Here is a 27812-nt window from a genome sequence, read left to right as displayed (position 1 = left end):
GAGTCAGCGGAGGAAACAGCAACACAGGGAGAGAGAGAGAGAGACACGGAGAGATAAAGCAGGGAGAGTCAGCGGAGGAAGCAGCAACGTGGGGAGAGAGAGAGAGACACGGAGAGATAAAGCAGGGAGAGTCAGCGGAGGAAGCAGCAACGCGGGGAGAGAGAGAGAGAGAGAGAGAGAGACGGGGAGATAAAGCAGGGAGAGTCAGCGGAGGAAGCAGCAACGCGGGGAGAGAGAGAGAGAGAGAGAGAGAGACGGAGAGATAAAGCAGGGAGAGTCAGCGGAGGAAGCAGCAACGCGGGGAGAGAGAGAGAGAGAGAGAGACACGGAGAGATAAAGCAGGGAGAGTCAGCGGAGGAAGCAGCAACGTGGGGTGAGAGAGAGAGAGAGACACGGAGAGATAAAGCAGGGAGAGTCAGCGAAGGAAGCAGCAACGCGGGGTAGGAGAGAGAGAGAGACGGAGAGATAAAGCAGGGAGAGTCAGCGGAGGAAACAGCAACACAGGGAGAGAGAGAGAGAGACACGGAGAGATAAAGCAGGGAGAGTCAGCGGAGGAAGCAGCAACGTGGGGAGAGAGAGAGACACGGAGAGATAAAGCAGGGAGAGTCAGCGGAGGAAGCAGCAACGCGGGGAGAGAGAGAGAGACACGGAGAAATAAGGCAGGGAGAGTCAGCGATCGAAGCAGCAGTGCAGGGAAGGAGGAGATCAAGGCAGGCAGAGGCAGCGAGAGGGAAAAGGAGCCAGAAAGGAGGAGAGTGGGGACGGCAGTGAAGAGGCTCCCCTCATTCCCTGGGCGTTCATACGGCCGTCACATACAGCGGGGATGCGGCCGTGGCCGTTTTTGAGCTCCCCCCACCAGATGCGGCGACCGCAGATTCTCCAGTCCAGGCGTATACCCGGCGTATAAGACGGCCCCCGACTTTTGAGACGATTTTCTGGGGTTAAAAAGTCTTCTTATACGCCATAATATACGGCAGTGGTTCCCAACAGGTGGTCCGGGGACCCCCAGGGGTCCGCGAGCTATGCCAGAGGGGTCCTCAAGATGCTATTAGATGCCAAGCCTCTGGCCCGCCGGAACCGGCGGAACTGCCGCCGCCGGTGCGCGGGCGCCAAGCGAGCCCGGTGGATCAACCGGGGAGCCGCTGAAGGCCCCCCGGTGACCCCACTGGACCGAGGCTGAGTGCGCCCGGCCGGAGACTCGGCGGAACCCCTGGGCCTAGAGGCCCGAAACCGCCTTCCAGGCCGCGGACATCACGGCGACCGCGTGGGCGTCGGAAACGTCCGGCGGAGCAAGCGAGGAGCCGCTGGGGCCCCCCGCAGGCCCGCCGGGCCGAAGCCGAGGGCGCCCGGCCGCCGGCCGAGCGGAGCTCCGTGGCCCGAGACCTATTTGCACTTCACGGTTGTTTACCTTTTCATTGTTCCGTGTTATTCTCTGCTGCTGCTAAATTTGGTGCTCACAATTGCAGTTGTGAGTCCAGGCTATTGGGACACGCTGAAGGTGCTCTAATCGCCTAGCCTACACCCAGGGGCAGTCAATCAGCCAAAGGCCTGGTTAAAGAGGTGCATTTTCCCCTGGTGCTTAAAGCTGTATAATGAAGAGTTTTCCCCCACCATTCATATGAATTCTTTCATGCGAACTGAGATTGGAGCTGTTACTGAAGTTCTTTCCACATTCCATGCACTGATAGGGTTTCTACATTGTATGAATTCTTTGATGGGAAGTGAGACTGTGGCTGTAACTGAAGCTCTTTCCACATTCCACACACTGATAGGGTTTCTCCCCTGTATGAATTCTTTGATGGGAAGTGAGATGGGAGCTTTGACTAAAGCTCTTCTCACATTCTGCACACTGATAGGGTTTCTCCCCTGTATGAATTCTTTGATGGGAAGTGAGACTGTTGCTGTGACTGAAGCTCTTTCCGCATTCCACACACTGATAGGGCTTCTCCCCTGTATGAATTCTTTGATGGGAAGTGAGATGGTGGCTCTGACTGAAGCTCTTTCCGCATTCCACACACTGATAGGGTTTCTCCCCTGTATGAATTCTTTGATGGGAAGTGAGATTGGGGCTCTGACTGAAGCTCTTTCCGCATTCCACACACTGATAGGGTTTCTCCCCTGTATGAATTTTTTGATGGGAAGTGAGTTGGGAACTATTAATGAAGCGTTTTCCACATCCCATGCACTCATAGGGTTTCTCCCCTGTATGAATTCTTTGATGGGAAGTGAGACAGAAATTGTGACTGAAGCTTTTTCCACATTCCACACACTGATAGGGTTTCTCCCCTGTATGATATCTTTGGTGCGAAGTGAGACTGTGGCTATGACTGAAGCTCTTTCCACATTCCACACACTGATAGGGTTTCTCCCCTGTATGAATTATTTGATGGGAAGTGAGATTGTAGCTCTTACTGAAGCTCTTTCCACATTCCACACACTGATAGGGTTTCTCCCCTGTATGAATTCTTTGATGGGAAGTGAGATGATGGCTATGACTGAAGCTCTTTCCACATTCCACACACTGATATGGTTTCTCTCCTGTATGAATTCTCTGGTGGGAACTGAGAGAGGAGTTCTTCCTGAAGCTCTTTCCACATTCCACACACTGATAGGGTTTCTCCCCTGTATGAATTCTTTGATGGGAAGTGAGATGGGAGTTTTCAGTGAAGCTCTTTCCACATTCCAAACACTGATATGGTTTCTCCCCTGTATGAATTCTTTGATGGGAAGTGAGATGGGCTCTCTGACTGAAGTGCTTTCCACATTCCAAGCACGGATATGGTTTCTCCCCTGTATGAATTCTTTGATGGGAAGCGAGATGGGCTCTCTGACTGAAGCTTTTTCCACATTCCAAGCACTGATAGGGTTTCTTCCCAATGGGATTTCTTTGATGGGAAGTGGAATTGGAACTTTTTCCACTTTCAAGATATTTATAAGGCTTCTCCATTATGGGGATTTTGTCATGGTCACCCTTGTTCTTGATTTCCAGTCCATCATTATCTACAATGAAGAGAAATGGATTAGAGCCTCAGGGATAAATTAATGAAGTATACTTGTTAAGACTGGTCATAGAGGAATATCACAAGTGGCTTAGATGGATAGTTTTACTGAAGGGTTGGGTGCATTTATTAACCCTGATCAACTGACATCCTTAGGGAAACCTGTGATTCGATAAGCCTGGCTCTTCTCTCGAATGGATTTTGTTTGGCTCCATCATGGAATCCCCCCCATTTCCAATGTCAGTGTTCTTTACTTCAAAACTGAAAACCTGACAGAAGCTACTTCAACTTCCCTAACAACTCTGAAGTTTGCAGTTAAATGGCCTGGGGAGTTCAGACCAGGCTGATCCTTGTTTAAGAAGCTGCAACTGGAGGAAGAACATTCACAGTAAAAAAACCAGTAATTTACTGTTCAAGATTCATTGTGAGAATATCGTAATTCCAGGTGTTTTAACGGGGCGCTGTTGAGTTCTGTGAAAATTTATGAGATTAATCGCAGAGAACTGTTTTGAATTTAAAAACAGATATTATGATCCCAGAGGGAGCCTTACCAAGAGAGGCCACGATCCCACAATTCTCCTCCATGATGTCCTTATACAGAGCTCTCTGGTCAGGATCCAGCAACTCCCACTCCTCGTCCGTGAAACAAACAGCGACATCTTCAAAGCACACTGGACCCTAAAAGAAAAGGGGAAATGTCCTCCTCTGAGACAACACTGTTGTTCTCCACCACTCCTTGACCTAAGACATCTTTCCAGCCCTTGGCCTCTATCCCCACAAGGCAGCTTCCCCTGACCTGATCTGGTTCCACAACCACTGCTTCTCTTTTCAAAGATGGATGAAGAGGTCTAGCCAGTATCATTGTGTCACCTGCAAGAGAAAATAGGTAAGGGGGAGGCCCAGAGTGTATTTGAAATTTTGGGCGCATTTCAGATATTAGTTGTGCAGAAATACATCTCCCCTCCTCTAGGCTCTGGGCCCCAACTATCTTCCGCAACAAAATAAGAAAAGAACCCACACATAAGTTTGAAAAGTAACAGAATGAGACTAAATGGAGAGAGAAAAAACCCTTACCCAGCTGCCTCTGTCTGGTTACCAATGGAGGCCTCTCTGCCTCAAAGGAAATCTGGCCCATTTCTATCTCCCCTAACAAAAGCTGAAAAGAACCTACAGATTAGTTTCAAAACCAGGGTGGATTAGAAAAGCAATGATTAAAAAATATATAAAATAAAAAAGGGTTTTTTAAAATTTAAATTGGATTTTTTAAATTTTAAATCTGATTTTAAAAAAAGCTTTTGGAGGAATAATCTTTTAAAGATAGTTTTCTATTCAAGTAACATTATAGTCCAAACGCTATAATGGAAATAAGGATTTGTTTTTAATTATGTAGCATGAGAATTTATATGCAAAGTTTAAATTTTTTTGTAAATGAATTCCATTAGTCCATTCACAATGTCATGCAGTTCCAGCGGTTTCTGTAAGATTGTTTGGGGCAGTTTTTCTAACGAGAAGATATTATCACAGATGTTTGTTTTTGCAGTTCTCAAAAGTGTGAATTTGTGTTTGCAGAGATAACATGCCTTTTCTTCACAGGAAAAATGTTACAAAATGTTACAAAATAAATAAATAAATAGACAGAGTTGAGGGGGAAACTTTAATCCCATTCTTCATTTGCAAATTTATATACACAGAATCAATCCCTTACCTCTTAAATGCTAAGTTCCAAGAGGTTCAATGAATAGATTGTTTGGGTGGAACAGATCTGCATAAGTAGCTAAGTGTGAAGCAGTAAAAATGAAAGGGCAACCTTGTGAGCAGAATACGCCACAAGTCTCTAAATATGTCAGTTACCAAATATGGATACATATGCTATAATGTTATTGTTTTAGTTACATAAATTATTTAAATTTTTACTAAGAAAATGATTATTTATTTTTCGCCTTCCAATAAAGTACAGCATAAAGGTTGCCTCTCTATCTCTCTCTCCTCTCTATGGCTTTCCCCCCCTCTCAATAACCTAAACCCCCCCCCCAGAATCCACCATTTCCCCTGCTGCAGACTTGAGGGCTGGAGAAGACAACCTCCCCTCCCTGGCGAGTATATCCCCAAACTCTATATTTTAACTTGAAAATTGGGGGGTCTTCTTATACGCCCAGTTGCCTTATATGCCGGAATATACGGTAACTTATGAAATCTCACAATAATTATCTGTCTATATATTTCTAACCAAATAATTAATCTCTGATATAACTGTAAAAACTACTCTGAAAATTTATTCATCATCATCAAACATTCAAAATAAATAGGCCAGTACAATCTCGTCGCCTTATCATCAGTACAGTCACTTGCCAAAGGGAAGAAGAGGCAAGCAAGCAATCTATTTCACCTCTGTGGGTCTCCAGCAAGGGCAGGGCCCTGTAATGTACTTCAGCAGCAAAATATATCAAATAGAGGAATTTAGCTATTGTCTTGGTGAGCTCCTGATTTCTCCCCCCGTAATAGGAAGCGTATAACCTCTGTCTTTGGTTTCCATATTGGGATACATAGTTGGTCTAGCAATAGTTGGCAGAGATCATCATGCATTTTACATTTGAGGACCATGTGAGCTAGAGTTTCCACCAGGTGGGCATCACATGGGCAGATCCTATCTCCTTCTCCCATACCCGCGAACCTACCCCAGAGGAGGCTAGAAGGATTAGAATGGAACCTAGCCAGCGATGAAGCCCTTCTTTCTTGCGGGTTAAACAAAAATGGTAGATAATTGGGGTTAAATTCCTGCGCCCAAGAGAGTCAAAAATAAAGAGGGGAACATGTTGGGGATTGGGAAAGCCACAGCACCCAGGAGATCGTCTGAAAGCCCAAGTTGCCGTATCTTTGTGCAAAACAGTTGTAGCCCTGGGGAAGGGAAGGAGTCTGACAGAACTTTGCTAAGTAAAGAGTCTTTGTCTCCTGAAAAGCAAATGTTTAGCCAGCATAAAAGAAAACTCGTCCAGGCAACTGTCTCTAGCTTATGTTGGCCTCCCTCAAGACATAAAGTTGCACAAGGTACAGCAAAAATCTTAAATAGAAAGGCTGCCTGCACTTGTTCCACTGACTGGGTAAACCATGACATCCAGATTGGAATTCCATAGAGCAGTTGAGCTCTAACTTTGGCATTATAAACCTTAAGGGCAGAAGAGATGTGTTAGTTGCCTCTTGTTACAAATAAGTGCATTATGGCCTACATAGACGGCTTGCTGGCGTTTATCGCCACTGCGCAGTGCGAGGACCACCGGAGCCTGGGATGGAAAGTGATCCACAAATAGTTGAATTCGGATACCTGCTGGATGTGTTTCCCACCAAAAACCCAACTGTCACAGGGGATGCGTTGCGACTACTCTAGAGTAACGACTCTCCAGACCTCTGCCTTTTCATGCTTTTATTAAGTGCAGGTTATTTACAGTGCTAGAGCTATACAGGACACATGCTCTCAGTCGGACCCAGAACCCTGGAATGGCGCGCTCCGCGTCCTCTTCCAACATAAGAGTCTGGGCACCCCAAATCTCCTCCCTTGCTTCCTCCTGCGTAATTCCGGAACCGGAGGGGAAAAGGGTCTCCTTTCCATGTTTTCCTTCTCCCCCTCTTCCCCCTCTCTCTCTTCCTCTCCCACGTGCAGCAATAGCTCTTATGAGAGTTCCCAAAATACTTAACTGGCAGGGGAGACACCTTGATCTTTTATTATTCCAAAAATGAAACCTTCATCGGGTTGTAAATATTAAGATTATACCAGCAAGAATGAGACTTTCGGGGGGGGGGGAATGATTTGATTCATATCCACCCAGTTCAAAACCAAAGGAAAATGACCAAATGGAGAGAGAAAAAACTCCTTCCGCCTTACCCGGCTGCCTCACTCTGGTGTCCAACGGAGGCCTCTCTGCCTCACAGGAATCCAGGTCCATTTCTCCAAAATGATCCTTTTCCTGAAAAAGAAACAAGGATTCAAAACAGAGAATGACAAGAAGGATTATAAAATGAATGTCACAGCTTTAAGGGTATTAGATATCATTCCATGGATGCCTTCCCAGAAAAAGGGTGGGCCATCAAGAGAGCATTATGCTGTTTGGAGCCCCTTGGGAGTATCCAGAGGAAAGTCTCTCTCACCTGCTTTCTCTCCTCTGCCTGACTCAGGAGGAAACCTTCGGCCAGGGCCACTGCCTGGGAACTGGTCTCCGCTCCGCATTCCCTCACCCAGCTCTCCATCTCCGGGGGAAGGACAGCCAGGAACTGCTCCAAGATCACCAGGTCCAGCATCTCAGCTTTCGTGTGCCTTTCTGGCTTCAGCCACTGACGGTCAAGGTGGTAGAGTCGGCTGCAAACCTCTCGGGGTCCTTTGGCCTCCTTGCAGCAGAACCGCCTCAACTGCTGACTCTGCACCTCTGAGTGGAGGGTGTCCTCCTTATACAGGATCTTCTGCACTGGGTTTTCCCAGAATCCCCCACTGCTCCCAGTTTGGATGGCATGGCCTCTTCCTGCTCCAGGGCCAGCTGAGTCTCGGTCATCCATCTCTGCTCTCAGGAAGCCTCAAAGAGATCGGAAGGAACCCCTTGGTCTTCTGCAGAGTTCTGTCTCTGCTAATGAGAGGCACTAGCAAGTCCTACAAAGCAAATACATTGTTCTGCTATAAAGTTTATACACCCTCTTCTTTCTCTCTCTCCACTGAGTACCCAAGAATCCTTCAAAATTCCTTTGTCAATAAATACAGTATGGGGAAAAACATTTTAAGGTTTTTTTGGCAGCAATCTCAAAATTGTTAGGAACCAGACAGGCAGGCAGAAGAGGCTATCAGCACCAACAATAGTATTATAAAAAGTCAGAGGGAAAATGATAACCCACCAACTTTCTCAAAGTTGCAATGAGAACATCCATGGCTGGAGATGTTTTCTGATGTTATGGTATGCCTTGACTGCCAGGAATTTGCCTGGGCCAAGGAAACGAGTTTTGTGAAGGGAGAGCAGCATAAAAGAAACAAGGAGTTTAAATTTATATTCTGCTTTTGAAAATTTGTGCAATTGTTAGACATGCCACTTTTGTGGTATGGAAGGAAGAGGGTGAAATCTAAGAGGAGTCAGACAGTGAATAAAATTCTCAGGCTCTTTTAAGACCCAGATGCGCTGAGTCCATGTTCTCTGCTTATGATGACGTTTTATTCTGTGAGCTTACATGTGAAACCCATTTCCAGATTGTTTTATTTAATGCTGTGATATCATGCAAACTACAATGAGATTTTTTCTTTAAAATATAAAGCAGAATAGGAATGAAATAACAATGGTGATGATGAAGAATTGCATTTTTCTTACCTCTTCAGGTAAGAAAACATGCTGTGTCTGCTACTCACCAAGCAGCTGGTCCTGCTAAATCTGCCCGGTCAAATCCTATGTCAATCCCAATGCCACAGGCACTAAAAGTAATGGAGAGTGATTGGGACACGAAAGGCAGGAGGCTGATCATCCTTGCACTTTTCGCTGCAGGACTTCCCATGCCTTTGTCTAGGCCTCAAGTAAAATGGCAAAAAGGTAGGTGGAAAGAGTGCAGAAAACCTCCGCCTGGAACTCCATGCCCAAGGGAGTAAAGCCAATTTCTTTGGTATTTGGGCTGATGGCTCAACCCAGGGGTTCCCAACAAAATTTTCTCGAGGACCCCTCATTGAGCCGCTATTGTGACAAGGACCCCCATTAATTCCTAATCCTAAAATTAAAAAGTGAGAGCCAAATTAAGAGTCTTTTTAAATTTTATATTTATACGTTTTTTACAGTTACAACAGAGTACTCCATCAGTATACAGTTAGTTTTAATTTTCAGTTCTTAATGAGATGAGTTAAATCTGTCCTTTGAGTCTATTATTTCTGAAATATTAGGTTCCAAACTTGAAACTTTCACTCTGAAATCCGACTGCATGTCGAGCCGATTCCTATATTTGTTTTTCATGAAACACATGGAAGAAAATGCTTGCTCACACAGATATGTGGTTGCAAATGGAAGGATCTTTTTCATTGCCTTATCTCCAAGTTTCTTGTAGTCCTTGCATGCTGATGCAAGGTTCGAGAGTCACTGACTTACTTGCTTGAACATCAAATGCATTATCTTCCTCTTCATCTGTAGGCCTTTGTCGTTTTAACGAACCACTTTTTAACCAACGGTCCATTTTTAACTACGCAAACTGTAGCTTCCGCGAAAAAGAACGCTTTGTTTACAAATACTACTGTTTTCCAAAGAGGCAGCGTGCGCCAGGTAGGAGGGAGGGGAATGGAGAAGACAGGGTACCTGCGCAGTAGCGCACAAATGAAGCCGACGCGCGCAAAGCATCTTGGGGAGGTGAGCGTTAGCAGAATGCGCGCGCTGCCTCTTTGCAAAACAGTAGTGTTTGTAAAGTGCCACCTAACGGCATACAGCAGAACTACTGCCTCTATCTAATTCTAGTTTTGCGCTAGACTCTGCTCAAGCAGGAAGCGGCCAAAACAAAAAATCTGTTATCATACGAAATATATTTAATATATTTTTTATTCTAATAGCATCTTGCGGACCCCTCTGGCATACCTCGCGGATCCCTGGGGGTCCCCGGACCACCTGTAGGAACCACTGGCTCAACCGATAGGTCGACCTGGCACCTGAGATTGCTAGATTGCCAGATTGCTCCTGCCTTCCAGTCAATGCTTGAAGCCAGAACTGATTGACAAGGGAATCATTTGTATCTTGTGAAAGATGGATGCTCCCCACCCCCCCCCACTCCCCTGCTTCCATCTCCTTTTCTTCCACTTGGACTCTCCTCCGCTTTCAAGACAGACTCCTGGGGTGAGGTCCCTGTTTCTTTGCTCTGAGGGCCAGGTATGCATCTGGCCAACCCCCTGAGGGCCAAGTGGATGGGGCCAAAGACATCTCCCTTGAAATTTAGGCGGGCAATTTATTATTATTAATATTATTATTATTAACAACACAGCCATTGATGCCAAGGTCCCTGGAGGCTCAGTGAGTAGCAGCGCCCATTTCTGGCTCCTCGGCTGGTTTTCCAGCAACCATCCCTTTGGGACAGAGAGGATGTGGTCCTGGGATGCCATGCTCTGGGTGCGAGGGGATTGCTGCAGTGGCCTCCGTGTGGAGCTGCCCTTGGAGACGAATGGGAAACTGGTCTGCAATGCAGCAGCCAGACTATGGGCTGGGATCCCTCTCTTTATTCCGGGCCTTTCTCTCCCACCTTTCCTCCCTCCCTCCACGTAGGTTTTTTTTGGGGGGGGGGCAGGTCCTAATCCACCTCCTCGTCCAGCTTTGGAAAACCATTTGCACATGTTTCCTCTGTTGTGCAATGACGCTGAGCGACGTCACACAGAGTTAAAGTCCCGGGGATTCCTTTGTTTGAAGAAGGGAGATTTGGGATCCTCTGATCTCCAGGAAGGAGAGCGTTGCAGACCTCGCCCCCCCTCCCTGGCTGGAAGGACCCTCTCCTCCCTGACTTGGGTTCCCCCCCCCAGGCATCCTCCCCCTCGGTCTCCCCACTGCACCCTCTGGGAGAGAGAGAGGGGGGGGAGACTCACCCGATCATCCCAGGAGTGAAGGGACAGCGATGCAGCCCTTGCAGAAGAGACACCAAAGCAGGAAAGGAGGACTGGGGAGGGAGGGAGGGGCCTTGGCTCTGGAGGACCTGGACCCCCCCCCCATTCCTGTCCTCTCTAGGAAGGCAGCTCGGTTCTCTTTAACCCTTGCAATGCCTAGCTGGCCCGCTCAGCCCTCTCTCGCCTTGCAGAACCTCTTTATTATTTTTAATGGATTTAGGGGGGCAACTGTCCCCCTGGCTATGCCAGTGCCCGGATATCCTTTTGGCTTTAGCCGCTAACAATCTCCTTTCCCTTCCTCCCCCACAACAAACACTCTGTGAGGTGAGTGGGGCTGAGAGAAGTGTGACTAGCCCAGGGTGAATCCGGCTCCTTAAGCACTACACCACACTGGCTCTTGGTGAGGCTCTTGGTTTGACTCTGAACATCTCTCTCCTTTTGCCAGAAACTTGAGGAACAGCTTGCAGGGAAAAGGGCTTTTCAGGAGGCAAGGAACCTCCTCCTCGAATTCAGGAGTGGAGAGAGAGGAGGGCATCCCAGGGTCATCTAGTCCCACCCCCAGCAATGCAGGAGTCTCAGCTCAAGCATCCATGGCAGATGGCCGTCCGATCTCTACTTAGAAACCTCCAAGGAAGGAGAGTCCACCACCTCCCAAGGGAGACCTTTCCCCTGCCATTCTGCTCTTAGATGTCCCTCAAGGCAGCGGGTCCTGAGTTCTAGCACTGATGAAATAATTGCACTGGCTACCAAGGAGGAACCAGGTTCAAAATAAATAAATCCTATGAGTAATAAATCCTATGAGTAATAATGAGTAATAAGTTATTTATTATGCATGCTTTTTATGTCTAATAATTCTTATACGTGCTTTTCCTGCTAATATACAAAAGTGTATCATTTCCCCTTCCAGAAATGCTTAATTGCTAATTCAAGGGACTAACAACGGATAGTTGTTGTTGTTGTCAATAATTATTAAATTGATATACCGCCCTTCATCAAGAGATCTCAGGGATGTTTTTTTAAAAAGCAGGCAAATGATGATGCCTCTTTTTCTCTGCCTTGTCCAGGTCACTCTTTCTCTCCATTAAAATCATTGTGTGTGGAATTCAACAAATCCACACTTGCACCATCTTGGTCTCCTATGTGCCCGCCCTCTTCACCTTCCTGACGCACCCGATTCTGCAGTTTAATTGGGGGACCAGCAGCTGATGAAGAGTATAGAGCAGGCATCCCCAAACTGTGGCCCTCCAGATGTTTTGGCCTACAACTCCCATGATCCCTAGCTAACAGGACCAGTGGTCAGGGATGATGGGAACTGTAGTCCAAAACATCTGGAGGGCCGAAGTTTGGGGATGCCTGCTCCATGGGGTGAGGTAGCAAGGCTTCCCAAGACCAGCTGCTGGCAGGAGGGGAGAGGGTTGCTCTGGTGCTCAGGTCCCAAGAGAGGCATCTGCTTGCCACAGTGAGAACAGGATGCTGCTGGACTAGGTGGACCATTGGCCTGATCCAGCAACCTCTTCTGATGTTCTTGTGTTAGATAGATAGAGGTAGATTGTCTCTGATTCAAGAGGCGGAAGGGCCTGTAGCCCCAAGAGCAAGACCCCAATCTCTCCACTGCTTTGCCCCCCCCCCCTGCTTTGCCCAGAACAGATGACTTGGAGAGGTCAAATTGCATGCAGCCTCTCCAGGTGGGGCCAGCTCTCAGCCCTGACCCTCTGAGACTCCCAAGGGCTGGGATGAACCTCACCCTGTGGAGAGGACCAAGGGAGGCCTCCCGTCAGAACTAAGAAGAGCTTGCTGGATCAGGCCAGTGGCCCATCTGGTCCGGGACCCTCTTCTCACAGGAGCCAGCTAGATGCCCCTTGTGCAGTCAGCTAGGAGCCATGGGTGGCCTGAATCTTGCCCAGGCCTCTAGTAAGACATCCAGGCTGGTTGTTGTCACTGCCTCTTGGGGGAGGGAGTTCTGCAGAGGTGGGGGAGGGCAGGCGGCAGCTATCTGGGGCCTCCTGCCTGGCCTATGTAGCCCCACCCCAGCCAGGGCTGGCTGCCACCCTGCTCTGACTTGGCCCCACTGAGCCAGTCCACCCAGCCTCTGGCCGAGGATGGCCCCGCCCACACAAGGAGGAGGAGCCACAGCTTTGGCCCAGGGTATAAAAGCCTCCAGCCATGGAAGGGGCTTCAGCTTAGCCCAGAAGGTTTCGCCCAGCAGCCGAGCAAAGTACCCAACACTCAGCCAGCCATCATGGTGCAGTGGACCGCCGAAGAGAAGGAGCTCATCGCCCAGATCTGGGCCAAAACCGATGTGGCTGTGATCGGGGCAGATTCCCTTGGCGGGTAAACCTGCACACACACCCCACTCTCCCACTTGGGACAGGGCAGGCGGGTGTTCTTCAGCCAAGATGACCGACCATCTCTCTCTCTCTCTCTTGTTCTCTCTCCTTCTTTCCAGCTTGCTCGTAGTGTACCCCTGGACCCAGAGGCTCTTTGCTCACTTTGGCAACCTCTCCAGCCCGGCTGCCATCCTGGGCAACCCCAGGGTCAAGGCGCACGGCACGAAGGTCCTGACGTCCTTTGGAGAAGCCGTCAAGAACCCCGACAAGGTCAAGGACACCTTCTGCAAGCTGAGCGAGCTGCACTGCGACAAGCTCCACGTGGACCCCGAGAACTTCAAGGTGAGACCCCCATCTCCCCAAAGGGCTGCCCAGAGTGGTGTCTCTGCACGGGGTGAGTGGTGGCAGGGAAGAGGGTGCCTGAGTTCCCCTCTGTGGTGACCAGAAGGAAGCAGGAGGCATGTGAGTGAGGAGATAAGGACCTATCCAGACCACAGGGGCCAAGAAGCCAGTGGTCCTCAGGCTGCTCCTTAACTCAGCAGAGCAGGAGGAGAATCATAGAATGGCAGAGTTGGGAGGGTCCCCCAAGGGCCATCTAGTCCAACCTCCTGCAAGAGGAAGAAGGGTCTTTGTCAAGAAAACTTTTCTGAACTGTCTTTTTCTTTGCAAACTGGCTGCAAAATGTGGAGCCACAAAGCAGAGTGCTATAGAGGTTGGGTTGGACTTGTGTCTCCAGCGCCCAGCGCCCTTTCCAAACCCCGTGGCAGAACCTGCGTGGCTGGCTGCGCAGGGCGAAATCCACGCGTGGCACCATCGTAGCAGCCTCTGAGGAAAGGTGGGGGGAGAAGGGGGTGCCCCCCTCCCATCCCGGCTGCCTCTGCTGCTGTGCCCCCCGCCTGGCGGCTCCCTTCCCCTTCGCAGCCCCTCCGCCCAGCCAGCGCCTCTCTTCTCTTCTCTTGCAGCTCCTGGGCAACATCCTCCTCATCTGCTTGGCCTCCCACTTCGGGAAGGAGTTCACTCCGGCCGCCCACGCCGCCTTCCAGAAGCTCACCAACGTGGTGGCGCACGCCCTGACCCGCCAGTACCACTGAGCGCCCCCCGAGGAGGAGCAGCTGCCTCGCGGGCGCCCAGTTGCCGACCAGACCAGCGCCTTCCCTCGCGGGGAAACCCTCTGCCAGACCCCCGACACGGGGCCACTAGCTAATAAACGTCACTCCCTGCAAGATGAGCCGGCTCCCGCCTGTCTTTGGGGGGAAACCTTGGGGTGGGGAGGACGGGAGAGGTGACCCTTGCAGGGCGGAAGATCCTGCCTTTGGACTTGGAGGTTTCATAAGGGTTGGAGAGGGGGGGCTTGCCTGATTGACCCCTTGCAAGAATTCCCCCCAATGTGGTTGCACTAGGGAGCTTGAGGGAATATAAGCCAGCCTTCTTGGAAGCCCCCCAAGTTCTGCCTTCACCCCAAGTTCCCGCACTGCACACTCAACACAATTCTATGGGGCGGTGGTGTTCCTGAATGGCGGCAGGTCCCACCTCCAGGGATTTGAGGTTTAAGGACGACCCCCCCCCCATATGTTGGGGAGAGAGCTGTAGCTTGGCCAACTGGAGCTGCCCCATCTCCTTTCCAGCACTTTCCAGCGTCCTTGGGGGGAGGGGGTGCCCCTCCAGGAAGCCCCAGGCCAGGACCTCTTTGCTGTGCTGTGAAGCCCAGTCCTGGCGCGTGAGGAAGACTCCGCAAAGAGAGTCATTGAGAGGCAGAGGGGTGTAGTGATTAGGGTGTCGGACTAGGAGCTGGGTTCGAATCCCCACTCAACCATGAAGCTCTCTGGATGTGATCTCTGCTGGGGGTGGGGGTGGGGGTGGGGGTGGGGACAGCCATTGCCTTTCAGCCTCGTCTACATCACAGGGTTGTTGTTGTTGTGAGGAGGAGAAGCATCTACACCAGCTTGAGCTGCTTGGAGAGAAAGCTGGGATATAAATGTATCAATGGAATTTATATTCATTCAAAAGGACCAGGTCTCTGGGGGTCTCCCAGACATGCACCCCCCTCCTCAGTGACATGACTGCATTCTCTTGCCCCCCACAAATCACCACTGGGCGAGACATGTAAACAGCTGTGGGATATTCTGCGTGTCTGTTGTGCAAACCATAATTCATTGCTAGAGTCTCCTATCCAAAGGACTGAGAGCTAGAGTTCCCCTGAGCGTGTGCAGAGTAACTGAGCAGCTGGCTGTGGGTGGAAGGGCTGGGCACCTGTTGCCCCTTTTTTTGCAGGACAAAGAGATGGGGGGGGGCTTTCCTCTCCCATGGCCCCAGAGAAGACCACAAGGAAGAGCAGCAAATGTGGAACATTATTTATTATCATTATTACTTATGAAATTTCTATACTGCCCTTCACCCACCGATCTCAGGGAGGTTCACAACATAAAAACACGAAGTGCATGATAGAAACAAGAAAAACATGTGCGAACCAATAACCCCCACCCCCACCCCATGTTCCCCTTGGGGTGGGGCAGCAGGGAGAGACTCAAGCAGGCCATTTCAGAGATAAAGACACCCTTGCGGGCAGATATCTGACAACAGCTGTGATGGCCTTGGCACAAGGCAATGTGCCTCTCGCGCATGTGCAAGCAGCTCCTGGGTGTGCCAAGGGCTCTCTAGAGTAGCCTTTTTTTGCTGCTGCATCACACTGTTGACTCATGTTAAGCTTGTGCTTCACCAAGACCGCTAGATCCTTTTCACATGTACTGCTAGTAAGCCAGGTGTCCCCCCCTCCTATATTTGTGCATCTGGTTCTTCCTGCCTAAGTGCAGAACCTGGCATTTGATGGCGAGGACGACAAAGCAGACCAGACTCCTTTGACTGGGTGCACGAACATGGATCTATGTGTGGAAACAGAATGTGAGAATTGCCGTCCCAGCATTTCTAAGCTTTGGATCAGGTATCATTTCTCATACACCTGCATCAAAGAAAACTCTGCAGCACTGGGGTCCGAGGGTGGTGGTGTTGTTTTAAAAAGAATTCTGCAAGTTTATTCTTAGCACCCTCTAAACTCTGGGCTCCAGGGTGGTCCCATGTGGGGCAGCAGCAGCCCCAGAGCCCCTGGAGCATCGCCAGGTGAGCCTGTGCATAAGAGCTTCCTCCCAGCTGTCCCTTCGGTCTCTCCTGCCGCAGACAAAGAAGGAAGGAAGGGCTCTGGACAGGCAGCAGAGACTCTCCTGGCAAAGGCAGAGTGGGGTGCTCAACCTTTCAGGTAAGGGAGCGGATGCTGAAGGATAGAACCCTAAAACTGTAGAGTTGGAAGGGAGCCCAAGGGTCATCTAGTCCAACCCCCACAATGAAGGAATGAGGAACCCACCACCACCAGACCTGCAGTTGAACAGAGTTCCTCCTCTGCCACAGTGGGCCTTTGGACGTGGGGCTGGCCAGGCCAATGTTGTGGGCAGGGATCCAAGCGATGAGAAAGGAGGATCTGACTAAACACCAGCAAGGACTTTCTGAGGATAAGAACCAGAAGGGGTGGGCTCTTCTTCCTTGGAGATTGGACGGCCATCCCTCAGGGGTGCTTTAGCTGAGATTCCTGCATTGCAGGGGGTTGGACTAGATGACCCTGGGGGTCCCTTCTATGCTGGGAAAAGAAGAGACATCTGCCCAAATGATCTCTTCTTCCAAAGATGGTTGTTAGCTGTCCAGTCCCTCAGCTCATGCCTGCTCAGCATCTGGGGGCAGCTGGTGGGTTTCACCCTTGGAAGGGAGCTTCAGTTAAGCTGCTCTTGCAGATTTAGCTGTGCCTTCCCCAAACCAGGTCTCTCACCTCCAAGAGCCAAGAGAGAGCCACCTCCTGCCTCTGCTCTCCCTGAGCTCTGGCCGACCCAAGCTTTGCTGGTTCTCAAGCCGTGGGGTGGGCTCCCCTCCAGGCTGCGGAGGGGAAGTCCTATGTGGTACAATGGGTCAGAGCGCCTGGGTGTTAAGCAGAAGGTTGGTGGTTCAAGCCCACCCAGAGACCGCAGTGGGTAGGATTCATGCATTGCAGGGGGTGGGACTAGATGGCCTCTGGAGTCCCCTTCAACTCTACAATTCTATGAGGCTGAGGATTCAGAAACAGACGGTGCCTATTCCCCTCCTCCCTCTCAACCAAGGCTCCTGAGCAGATCAGGGTGAACACCCCCACCCCCACCCCCGAAATGTGTGTGTGACTGACTGTGCACCTTTATGGTGCCCCCACAGATGGTGAGAGACACTGTCTTAGCCTTTGGATGGAGACAATTTGTGCCTTCAAGGGATTGGGGGGGGGGGAATTGCAGTCCTCAATCAGCTGTGAGTCCTACATTGCAGGGTCTAGACGACTCTTTGCCTTCCTCCCAACTCTGAAATTCTACCGTTCTAGAATTTTCTTCTCCGGCTGTCAGGACGGTGGGGGTGTCGCTGAGTTCTACACTTATCATCTTCAAGCAGCTGCCTGAAGTCCATTCTCTCTCTCTCTCTCTTCCAGGCCAAACCCCTCAACTGCCTCCTGAGACTGGAATGATCATAGTCTCCTTCCTGATCTTTAGGCAACAGTAGGAATGTGAGTTGCTTGCTTCTCCTGACCTGTTGCTGGAATGATCTACAACAGATCAGTAATCAACTCCTCTCTGGCAATGATGATAGGATCACAGAACAGTAGGGTTGGAAGGGACACCAAGGGGCATCTAGTTGGACCCAGTGTGGTGCAGGAATCTCCGCTGAAGCATCCATGCCTGATGGCCGAGCAGCCTCTGCTCTGCTCTGCTCAAAACCCTCGCCACTGACTGAGCTATAGTGGCGCCACCCCCCCTCTCCCCCACCCGCCTGCCCACCAGCATCCAGACTTGCCTATTCCCTCCCACTATATATAATCTTTTTGCACCGTTGCCTTCCGGCAAAAGATACAGAACAATTAGATCAAGAAGAAATAGAGAGCTATAACCATCTTAAATGCTGTACAGTAACTAAATAATATGATCCCGGGGTGTTGGAATGGGTGTGTGTGTGTGTGTGTGTGTCTGTAATTGTGGTTTTATTTTGTTTTTTATGGGATGGCATTCAATTTCGTTGCACTATGTACAATGACAATAAAGTATCTATTCTATTCTAAATCCACTTTTAAGAAGAAGCAGATCTGTTCGGCTGAGTGGGGGCTGGTGGCTGGATTTGCCTTCACTGCCTGCCATCTACTGCCACCTCCTGGCTGATGTCAGAAAGACAGAAAAATGAGAGAGAGAGAGAGAGAGAGAGAGAGAGAGAGAGAGAGAGAGAGAGAGAGAGAGAGAGAGAGAGAGAGAGAGAGAGAGAGAGAGCGCCTCTGGGTGGAATGGACCTCCTAGGAAGGTCATGGACCAGGGCTAGGTTTAGGATTGATGCGGCCCTCAGCTCCTGAAGGGACTGGGGCCCTTTATATGTCCAGCTGTCCTTCGTCAACAACAAATTGTTGCTGTTTTTTGTGTTGAATATATGCTATGTGGAAATTTATGGACCTAATAGGTATCTAAAGCCATTTTCACATGTTGCCTTGCAACCAGTCCATGTAGAATGTAGGCACCCCATATAGAGAAATGAGCAAACCAGGGATATTTTAGGGAGCAGGCGGGGCCCATGACTTACATCACAGGACAACACAACACAACACAACTTACATCACAGGACAACACAACACAAAACACGGTTGTAGGGTTTATTTTATGTAGGGTTTATTTTATTTGCTTTTTATCTTATATTTTGGAAATGTACATCCAGTTGTTGTTTCCTTTATCTTTTGGGGGGTCCCCCAAGAGAGTGGGGCCCTGAGCTAGAGCTTGTTGAGCTTATACATAAATCTGGCACTGTCGTGGACTCTCCTTCGGTGGAAGTTGGATGGCCACCCCCTCATGAGTGCTTTAGCTGCGATTCCTACATTGCCGTGCGTTGAGTTAGGTGACCCTTGGGAACCTTTCCAACCCTACAATTCTACAATTCTTTGTCCCTAGTTTATGGTTTTCAATACACACTGTCTTTATCATTTTCTGAGTGTGCTGTGAGAGCTTCTGGTCCTTTTCATGCCCCACCTCCAGATTTGGAGCAGAGGCGCATTGGCATAGCAAACCCCACTGGCGCCTGGGGCGGAGAGATCGCCTACAGTTGTTGAGCTTTTGGAGGGGAGATTGCACCTGGGAGGCTTTAGTGCCCTGTATCCCCCCAGTGCCACCCCTGCCACCCACTGCGCCCGCCTTCCTTCCTTCCTTCCTTCCTTCCTTCCTTCCTTCCTTCCTTCCACCCATCCCAGGATTTCCACTCGTGATTTTCTCTTGAGTTCCCTTGTCTTTATATTTTAGACCAGGCATCCCCAAACTTTGGCCCTCCAGATGTTTTGGACTACAATTCTCATCTTCCCCGACCACTGGTCCTGTTAGCTAGGGATCATGGGAGTTGTGGGCCGAAACATCTGGAGAGCCGCAGTTTGGGGATGCCTGTTTTAGACCCTTGCAGCAGTCACTCCAATGTTTCCCACTTGACCCTCTTCTCAGCCGCTCACTGATGGAGTCTCCCCTCTCCTCTCACTCTCCTCTCCTGCCATGTGCTTCCCTCTCCGTTGTCCCATGGCCAGAAGCCTCCTGGTCCTTCTTGTTTCCTTTCCAGGGAAATCCAAAGCCCACGAAGGTGCGCATGGAAGAGCTCAACCTCACCCGCTTCCAGCCTGCCACCTTCCACCTCACTGGCTTCCCAGGCCTGGAGCAGTTCCACTTCTGCCATCCCCTTCTGCTTGCTGTACGCTGCCTCCATCGCTGGCAACTGCACCATCCTCGCCATCGTCAGGAGGGACCGGCGGCTCCACGAGCCCATGTATTTCTTCCTCTGCATGCTGTCCTTCAACGATTTGGGGGTTTCCCTCTCCACCCTCCCAACGGTGCTCGCCATCTTCTGCTTTGGCCTCAGTGATGTCCTCTTTGACGCTTGCCTGGCCCAGATGTTCTTCCTCCACTCCTTCTCCTTCATGGAGTCCGGTATCCTGCTAGCCATGTCCTTCGACCGCTTTGTCGCCATCTGCAACCCTCTCCGGTACTCGTCCACCTTGACCAACCCCCGGATCGCCCGGATCGGCTTGGCCATTGTCCTGAAGAGCACCGTCATGCTCTTCCCCTTCCCGTTCCTCATCAAGCGGCTGCCCATTTGCAAGTCCAACGTCCTGTCCCACTTCTTTAAAAACCATCTTTACATGCAGCCAATATGGCCAACTATCGCCCAGTCTCAAATCTTCCATTCTTGGGCAAGGTGATTGAGCGAGTGGTTGCTGAACAATTCCAGGCACGCCTGGAAGAAGCGGATCATTTGGATCCCTTCCAGTCGGGATTCAGGCCTCATCATGGGACTGAAACTGCCTTGGTCGCACTGGTCGATGATCTCCGGTGGGCTAGGGACAAAGGTGAGAGCTGTTTTCTAGTCCTGCTGGATCTCTCAGTGGCTTTTGACACCATCGACCATAACATCCTTCTGGACCGTCAATAGGGCTTGGGAGCTAGGGGCACTCTCATACAGTGGTTCCGCTCCTTCCTCCTGGGCCGTGCTCAGAAAGTGGTGGTGGGGGGATGAGTGTTCAGACCCCATGGCTCTCACTTGTGGGGTGCCTCAGGGCTCTGTCCTCTCCCCCATGCTTTTTAACATCTACATGCAGCCGCTGGGAGAGATCATCAGGGGGTCTGGGCTGGGTGTTCATAAGTATGTGGATGATACCCAGCTCTACCTCTCTTTCAAATCAGAACCAGTGAGGGCGGTGAAGGTCCTGTGTGAGTGCCTGGAGGCGGTTGGAGGATGGATGGCGCTTAACAGATTGAGGTTGAATCCTGACAAGACTGAAGTACTGTTTTTGGAAGACAGGGGGCGGGCAGGTGTGGGGGACTCCCTGGGCCTGAATGGGATAACTGTGTCCCTGAGGGACCAGGGGTGCAGCCTGGGAGTCATTTTGGACTCACAGCTGTCCATGGAGCCACAGGTTAATTCTGTGTCCAGGGCGGCTGTCTACCAGCTCCATCTGGTACGCAGGATGAGACCCTACTCGCCTGCAGACAGTCTCACCAGAGTAGTGCATGCTCTGGTTATCTCCCACTTGGACTACTGCCATGCGCTCTACGTGGGGCTAGCTTTGAAGGTGACCTGGAAACTGCAATTAATCCAGAATGCGGCAGCCAGACTGGTGACTGGGAGCGGCCGCCAGGACCACATAACACTGGTCCTGAGAGATCTACATTGGCTCCCAGTACATTTCCGAGCACAAATCAAAGTGTTGGTGCTGACCTTTAAAGCCCTAAACGGCCTCGGTCCTGTATACCTGAAGGAGCGTCTCCACCCCCATCGTTTAGCCCGGACACTGAGATCCAGCGCCAAGGGCCTTCTGGCGGCTCCCTCACTGCGAGAAGCAAAGCTACAGGGAACCAGGCAGAGGGCCTTCTCGGTAGTGGCACCCGCCCTGTGGAACGCCCTCCCATCTTAGGTCAGAGAGATAAACAACTACCTGACATGTAGTTTCATGTTTTGGTCTATCTTACTGATTTCATGTTTTGGTCTATCTTACTTTTTATACACTCTAATTTCCCCCCCCATTATCCTTCAAGTCTCTCTTTATTTCAGCCAGCATTTCCGCAATTAACATTTTAGGTTCAGGATCCTGCATGGACCATCCCCGTTAAGCTTCTGTTGTTATAAAACTTCTTCTTTTTGTAGCCAAATTCTATTTGTTTTAACTTTTTATTTTTAACATCTGATGTTCTTTTTCTCTCCCTATAATTGACACTTTATTCTTTTCATTAAATCAGAATATAATTTCACATCCTATTAGTACATGGCATTAACCTGTTATACCTGAGTTTTCCCACACTTTGTATGAATTTTTTTATGGGAAGTGAGATGGGCCCTGTGACTGAAACTCTTTTTACATTCCAAGCAATTATATGGTTTCTCCCCTGTATGAATTTTCTGATGGGAATTGAGATTGGAGCTATTAGTGAAGTTCTTTCCACATTCCATGCACTTATATGGTTTCTCCCCTGTATGAATTCTTTGATGGGAACTAAGAGAGGACCTCATACTGAAGCTCTTTCCACATTCGACGCACTGATAGGGTTTCTCCCCTGTATGAATTCTCTGATGGGAAGTGAGTTGAGAGCTCTGACTGAAGCTCTTTCCACATTCAAAGCAGTGATGGGGTTTCTCCCCTGTGTGAATTCTTTGATGGGATGTGAGATAGGAGCTCCTACTGAAGCTCTTTCCACATTCCACACATTGATAGGGTTTCTCCCCTGTATGAATTCTTTGATGGTTAGTGAGATCAGTGATCCAACGGAATCTCTTTCCACATGTCACACACTGATAGGGTTTCTCCCCTGTATGAATTCTTTGATGGGAAATGAGATCAGTGCTATGATTGAACTTCTTTCCACATTCCACACACTGATACGGTCTCTCCCCTGTATGAATTATTTGATGGGAAGTGAGAGAGGAATTCTTACTGAAGCTCTTTCCACATTCTACACACTGATAGGGTTTATCCCCTGTATGAATTCTTTGGTGGGAAGTGAGATTGGAGTTCTTATTGAAGGTCTTTCCACATTCCACACACTGATAGGGTTTCTCCCCTGTATGAATTCTTTGGTGGGAAGCGAGAGAGGACCTATAGCTGAAACGCGTTCCACATTCCACACAATGATAGGGTTTCTCCCCTGTGTGAATTATTTGATGGGAAGTGAGTTTGGAGCTCTGACTGAAGCTCTTTCCACATTCCACACACTTGTAGGGTTTCTCCCCTGTATGAATTCTTTGATGGAAAGTGAGACTGTGGCTTTGACTGAAGCTCTTTCCACATTCTACACACTGATAGGGTTTCTCTCCTGTATGAACTCTTTGATGGGAAGTGAGACTGTGGCTTTGACTGAAGCTCTTTCCACATTCCTCACACTGATAGGGTTTCTCCCCTGTATGTATTCTCTGATGGGAAGTAAGATTGGCCTTTTCACTGAAGTTTTTTCCACATTCCAAGCACTGATAGGGTTTCTCCCCTGTATGAATTCTTTGATGGGAAGTGAGATGGCCACTCTGACTGAAGCTCTTTCCACATTCCAAGCACTGATAGGGTTTCTTCCCAATGGGATTTCTTTGATGGGAATTGGAATTGGAACTTTTTCCACTTCCACTTTCCACATACAGCTTCTCAATTGTGGGTATTTTATCATGGTCATCCTTGTTCTTGATTTCCAGTCCATCGCTATCTGCAATGAAGAGAAATGGATTAGAGCCTCAGGGAGAAATTAATGAAGAATACTTGTTAAGACTGGTCATAAATACCACAAGTGGCTTAGATGGATGGTTTTAGTGAAGGGTTGGGTGCGTTAATTAACGGGGATCAACTGACATCCTTAGGGGAACCTGTGATTCGATAAGGCTGGCTCTGCCCTCGAATGGATTTTGTTTGGCTCCATCATGGAATCCCCTCCATTTCCAATGTCAGTCTTCTCTTTACTTCAAAACTGAAAACCTGACAGAAGCTACTTCAACTTCCCTAACAATGAAGAATACTTGTTAGGACTGGTAACAGAGGTATAACACAAGTGAGTTAGCTGGATGGTTTTACTGAAGGGTTGGGTACATTTATTAACAGGGATCAACTGACATCCTTAGGGGAACCTGTGATTTGATAAGCCTGGCTCTTCTCGCGGATGGATTTTGTTTGGCTCCATCATGGCATCCCCTTCATTTCCAACGTCAGTTCTCTTTGGATAACCAAAGACTGATGGGAGAAAAAACAAAAAATGAAAACCTGACAGAAGCTACTTCAACTTCCCTAACAACTCTGAAGTTTGCAGTTAAAATGGCCTGGGGAGTTCAGACCAGGCTGATCCTTGTTTAAGAAGCTGCAACTCGAGGAAGAACATTCACAGAAAAAAACAGTAATCTACTGTTCAAGGTTTATTGTGGGATTATTGAAATCCTAGGTGTTTTAAGGGGGCGCTATATATGAGGTTCGTCACAAAAAGGTATTTTTTGAATTTCCATGCAGATATGACGATCCCACAGGGAGCCTTACCAAGAGAGGCCACGATCCCACAATTCTCCTCCATGATACCCTTATGCAGAGCTCTCTGGTCAGGATCCAGCAACGCCCACTCCTCGTCTGTGAAATGAACAGCAACATCTTCAAAGCACACTGGACCCTGAAAGAAAAGGGGAAATGTCCTCCTCTGGGACCACACTGTTGTTCACCACCACTCCTTGACCTAAGACATCTTTCCAGCCCTTGGCCTCTGTTCCCACAAGGCAGCTTCCCCTGACCTGATCTGGTTCCACAGCCGCTGCTTCCCTTCTGTCCCCATTCAAAGATGGATGAAGAGGTCTAGCCAGTATCACTGTGTCGCCTGCAAGAGAAAATAGGTAAGGGGGAGGCCCAGAGTGCATTTGGATGTTTGGGCGCATTTCAGATATTAGTTGTGCAGAAATATATCTCCCCTCCTCTGGGCTTTGGGCCCCAACTATCTCCCCCAATAAAAGATGAAAAGAACCTATAGATTGTGAGGAGTATCAGAGCTGCTAAGGGGTTAAGCAGCCCGCTGTGACTTTTGGCCCCTGGGGGGAGGAGAGGGAGGAGTACATCAGGGAATGTTCTCTTTGTTCTCTGTATGCTTTTTAGTTTCGTTTTCTTTTTTAAAAAAAATGAATTTATTGAAGATTTTCCAACACACACATACAGAAATACAAAACAGATACACACACTAGCACAATACAAAAATACAAAAAAACAAAAAAAGAAAAAATGCAAGAAAAAATGCAAAAAACACAAAAACAAAAACAAAACAAAAAAATTATCAAAAAACAATATCTCTAAATCTTAATCAATACCTTTTGGACTCCCTCAACCTCCCCCCTTGGGTTCCTAATTGAATATTGATGCCTATTATGTCGTATTTAGTTTGTAGTGATGTATGGAAGTGAGAGCTGGACCATAAAGGCTGATCGCCGAAGAATTGATGCTTTTGAATTATGGTGCTGGAGGAGACTCTTGAGAGTCCCATGGACTGCAATAAGATCAAACCTATCCATTCTTAAGGAAATCAGCCCTGAGTGCTCACTGGAAGGACAGATCGTGAAGCTGAGGCTCCAATACTTTGGCCACCTCATGAGAAGAGAAGAATCCTTGGAAAAGACCCTGATGTTGGGAAAGATTGAGGGCACTAGGAGAAGGGGACGACAGAGGACAAGATGGTTGGACAGTGTTCTCGAAGCTAAGAACATGAGTTTGACCAAACTGCGGGAGGCAGTGGAAGACAGGAGTGCCTGGCGTGCTATTGTCCATGGGGTCACGAAGAGTCGGACATGACTAAACGACTAAACAACAACATGGGAGGGGAGATTGCGAAAGAAGACCAAGTATTGTTTATGTATGCGACAACCGCAGCTAGGACTTTGTTGGCCCAAAAGTGGAAAAACCAGGAATTACCAACGATTGATGAGTGGCAGGTGAAACTGATAGACTATGCTGAATCAGCAAAACTGACATGCAGGATCCGAAACCAGGGAGAGACAAAGTTCCGTAAAGATTGGAGTAAATTTGTGGACTATATGGAGAAAAACCGTAGAGGTTTGAAAACACTCGGACTGAAATAAATCCTACGAATTGACTGAAGATAGGACAATAGTGAACTGCAAGACAGGAGTAAATAAGAAAACAGTGGGAAGGGAGGGAGGGAAGTCAAAGCTCGGCAGAGCAAATTGAGATGGTTGAATTTAAGATGAACTGTGCTAAAAATGTGATTTTGTTTGTTTTATTTGTTAATTTGGAAAATTTTGAATAAAAATTATTATAAAAAAACCAAAAGTATTAAAAGAACTGGCAGAGGTGATTTCAGAACCACTGGCAGTAATCTTTGAAAATTCCTGGAGAACAGGCAAAGTTCCAGCAGACTGGAGGAGGGCAAATGTTGTCCCTATTTTCAAAAAGGGGAAAAGAGAGGACCCAAACAATTACCGCCCAGTCAGCCTGACATCAATACCTGGAAAGATTCTAGAGCAGATCATTAAGCAAACAGTCTGTGAGCACCTAGAAAGAAACTCTGTGATCACTAAAAGTCAGCATGGGTTTCTGAAAAATAAGTCATGTCAGACTAATCTGATCTCATTTTTTGACAGAATTACAAGCCTGGTAGATGAAGGGAACGCTGTGCCTATCTTGATTTCAGCAAGGCCTTTGACAAGGTGCCCCATGATATTCTTGTAAAGAAGCTGGTAAAATGCGGGCTAGACAAGGCTACCATTCAGTGGATTTGTAACTGGCTTACTGACCGAACCCAAAGGGTGCTCATCAATGGCTCCTCCTCATCCTGGAGAGTAGTGACTAGTGGGGTGCCACAGGGTTCTGTCTTGGGCCCAGTCTTATTCAACATCTTTATCAATGACTTGGATGATGGGCTTGAGGGCATCCTGAGCAAGTTTGCAGACGACACCAAATTGGGAGCGGTGGCAAATACCCCAGAGGACAGGGTCACACTTCAAAATGACCTTAAAAGATTAGACAACTGGGCCAAAGCAAACAAGATGAATTTTAACAAGGAGAAATGTAAGGTACTACACTTGGGCAGAAAAAATGAAAGGCACAAATACAGGATGGGTGACACCTGGCTTGAGAGCAGTACATATCTAGGAGTCTTGGGTAGACCACAGACTTGACATGAGTCAGCAGTGTGATGCAGCAGCTAAAAAAGCCAATGCAATTCTGGGCTGCATCAATAGGAGTATAGCATCTAGATCTAGGGAAGTAATAGTACCACTATATTCTGCTCTGGTCAGACCTCACCTGGAGTACTGTGTCCAGTCTGGGCACCACAATTCAAGAAGGATACTGACAAACTGGAACGTGTCCAGAAGAGGGCAACCAAAATGGTCAAAGGCCTGGAAACAATGCCTTATGAGGAACGGCTTAGGGAGCTGGGTATGTTTAGCCTGGAGAAGAGAAGGTTAAGGGGTGATATGATAGCCATGTTCAAATATATTAAAGGATGTCATATGGAGGAGGGAGAAAGATTGTATTCTGCTGCTCCAGAGAAGCAGACACGGAGCAATGGATTCAAACTACAAGAAAGAAGATTCCACCTAAACATTAGGAAGAACTTCCTGACAGTAAGAGCTGTTCGGCAGTGGAATTTGCTACCAAGGAGTGTGGTGGAGTCTCCTTCTTTGGAGGTCTTTAAGCAGAGGCTTGACAGTCATATGTCAAGAATGCTTTGATGGTGTTTCCTGCTTGGCAGGGGGTTGGACTGGATGGCCCTTGTGGTATCTTCCAACTCTATGATTCTATGATTCTACTGGGAAAACCATAGCTTTAACTATACGGACCTTTGTCGGCAAGGTGACGTCTCTGCTTTTTAAGATGCTGTCTAGGTTTGTCATTGCTTTTCTCCCAAGAAGCAGGCGTCTTTTAATTTCGTGACTGCTGTCACCATCTGCAGTGATCAAGGAGCCCAAGAAAGTAAAATCTCTCACTGCCTCCATTTCTTCCCCTTCTATTTGCCAGGAGGTGATGGGACCAGTGGCCATGATCTTGGTTTTTTTGATGTTCAGCTTCAGACCATATTTTGCGCTCTCCTCTTTCACCCTCATTAAAAGGTTCTTTAATTCCTCCTCACTTTCTGCCATCAAGGTTGTGTCAACTGCATATCTGAGGTTGTCGCTTCTCGGCCTTTTAGCTAAGATCAAGTGTAGTATCTGTCTATATATTTCTAACCAAATAATTAATCTCTGATATAACTGTAAAAACTACTCTGAAAATTCATCATCATCATCATAATCAAACATTCAAAATAAATAGGCCAGTACAATCTCGTCGCCGTACAGTCATCGTCAGTACATCGTCAGTACATCATCAGTACAGTCACT

General features: G+C 48.5%; 2 protein-coding genes, 1 long non-coding RNA gene and 2 pseudogenes across 9 annotated transcripts in view; 3 read left to right on the top strand and 2 right to left on the bottom strand.

The window, feature by feature from the left end:
• Positions 1-27812, bottom strand: part of LOC118085582 (zinc finger protein 883-like) — a 198628-nt gene that overhangs the window by 117395 nt on the left and 53421 nt on the right. For 3 of the 7 annotated variants that reach the window (XM_060274114.1, XM_060274110.1, XM_060274113.1), the window contains exons 5-6: positions 23974-24100; positions 21739-23158 (exon numbers count right to left, since the gene is read on the bottom strand). The exons of 1 other annotated variant lie outside the window; for it this stretch is intronic. In XM_060274114.1, the coding sequence (XP_060130097.1) occupies positions 21750-23158; positions 23974-24100 (1536 nt within the window). In that variant the 3' untranslated portion in view covers positions 21739-21749. Of the gene's footprint in view, positions 1-21738; positions 23159-23973; positions 24101-24218; positions 26887-27812 lie in introns of those variants that run through there. 3 more of the 7 variants (XM_060274112.1, XM_060274111.1, XM_060274118.1) reach the window with 2 other exon arrangements.
• Positions 240-10630, bottom strand: LOC132592057 (zinc finger protein 883-like; annotated as a pseudogene).
• LOC118085062 (hemoglobin subunit beta-1-like) lies at positions 12746-14131 on the top strand. Its single transcript, XM_060274179.1, has 3 exons — positions 12746-12912; positions 13028-13250; positions 13871-14131. The coding sequence occupies exons 1-3, from the start codon at positions 12821-12823 to the stop codon at positions 13997-13999; spliced, it is 444 nt and encodes a 147-aa protein (XP_060130162.1). The 5' UTR covers positions 12746-12820; the 3' UTR covers positions 14000-14131.
• LOC132592089 (uncharacterized) lies at positions 15679-24086 on the top strand. The gene is made up of 3 exons (XR_009557532.1): positions 15679-15846; positions 17398-17472; positions 23947-24086. It is a non-coding gene; the product is annotated as an uncharacterized LOC132592089 (long non-coding RNA).
• On the top strand, positions 27603-27709 carry LOC118085802 (U2 spliceosomal RNA; annotated as a pseudogene).

The sequence above is a fragment of the Zootoca vivipara genome, chromosome 4 (genome assembly GCF_963506605.1).
Source record: "Zootoca vivipara chromosome 4, rZooViv1.1, whole genome shotgun sequence".
Taxonomy (NCBI): domain Eukaryota; kingdom Metazoa; phylum Chordata; class Lepidosauria; order Squamata; family Lacertidae; genus Zootoca; species Zootoca vivipara.
This window is presented reverse-complemented; position numbering and strand designations above follow the sequence as displayed.

Excerpts from the sequence above, each read along its gene's own strand:
- LOC118085062 (XM_060274179.1), top strand. The coding sequence starts at position 12,821 with ATGGTGCAGTGGACCGCCGAAGAGAAGGAGCTCATCGCCCAGATCTGG. Across the intron at positions 12,913-13,027 it reads GGGGCAGATTCCCTTGGCGG|CTTGCTCGTAGTGTACCCCT; the intron begins GTAAACCTGCAC and ends CCTTCTTTCCAG. Across the intron at positions 13,251-13,870 it reads TGGACCCCGAGAACTTCAAG|CTCCTGGGCAACATCCTCCT; the intron begins GTGAGACCCCCA and ends CTTCTCTTGCAG.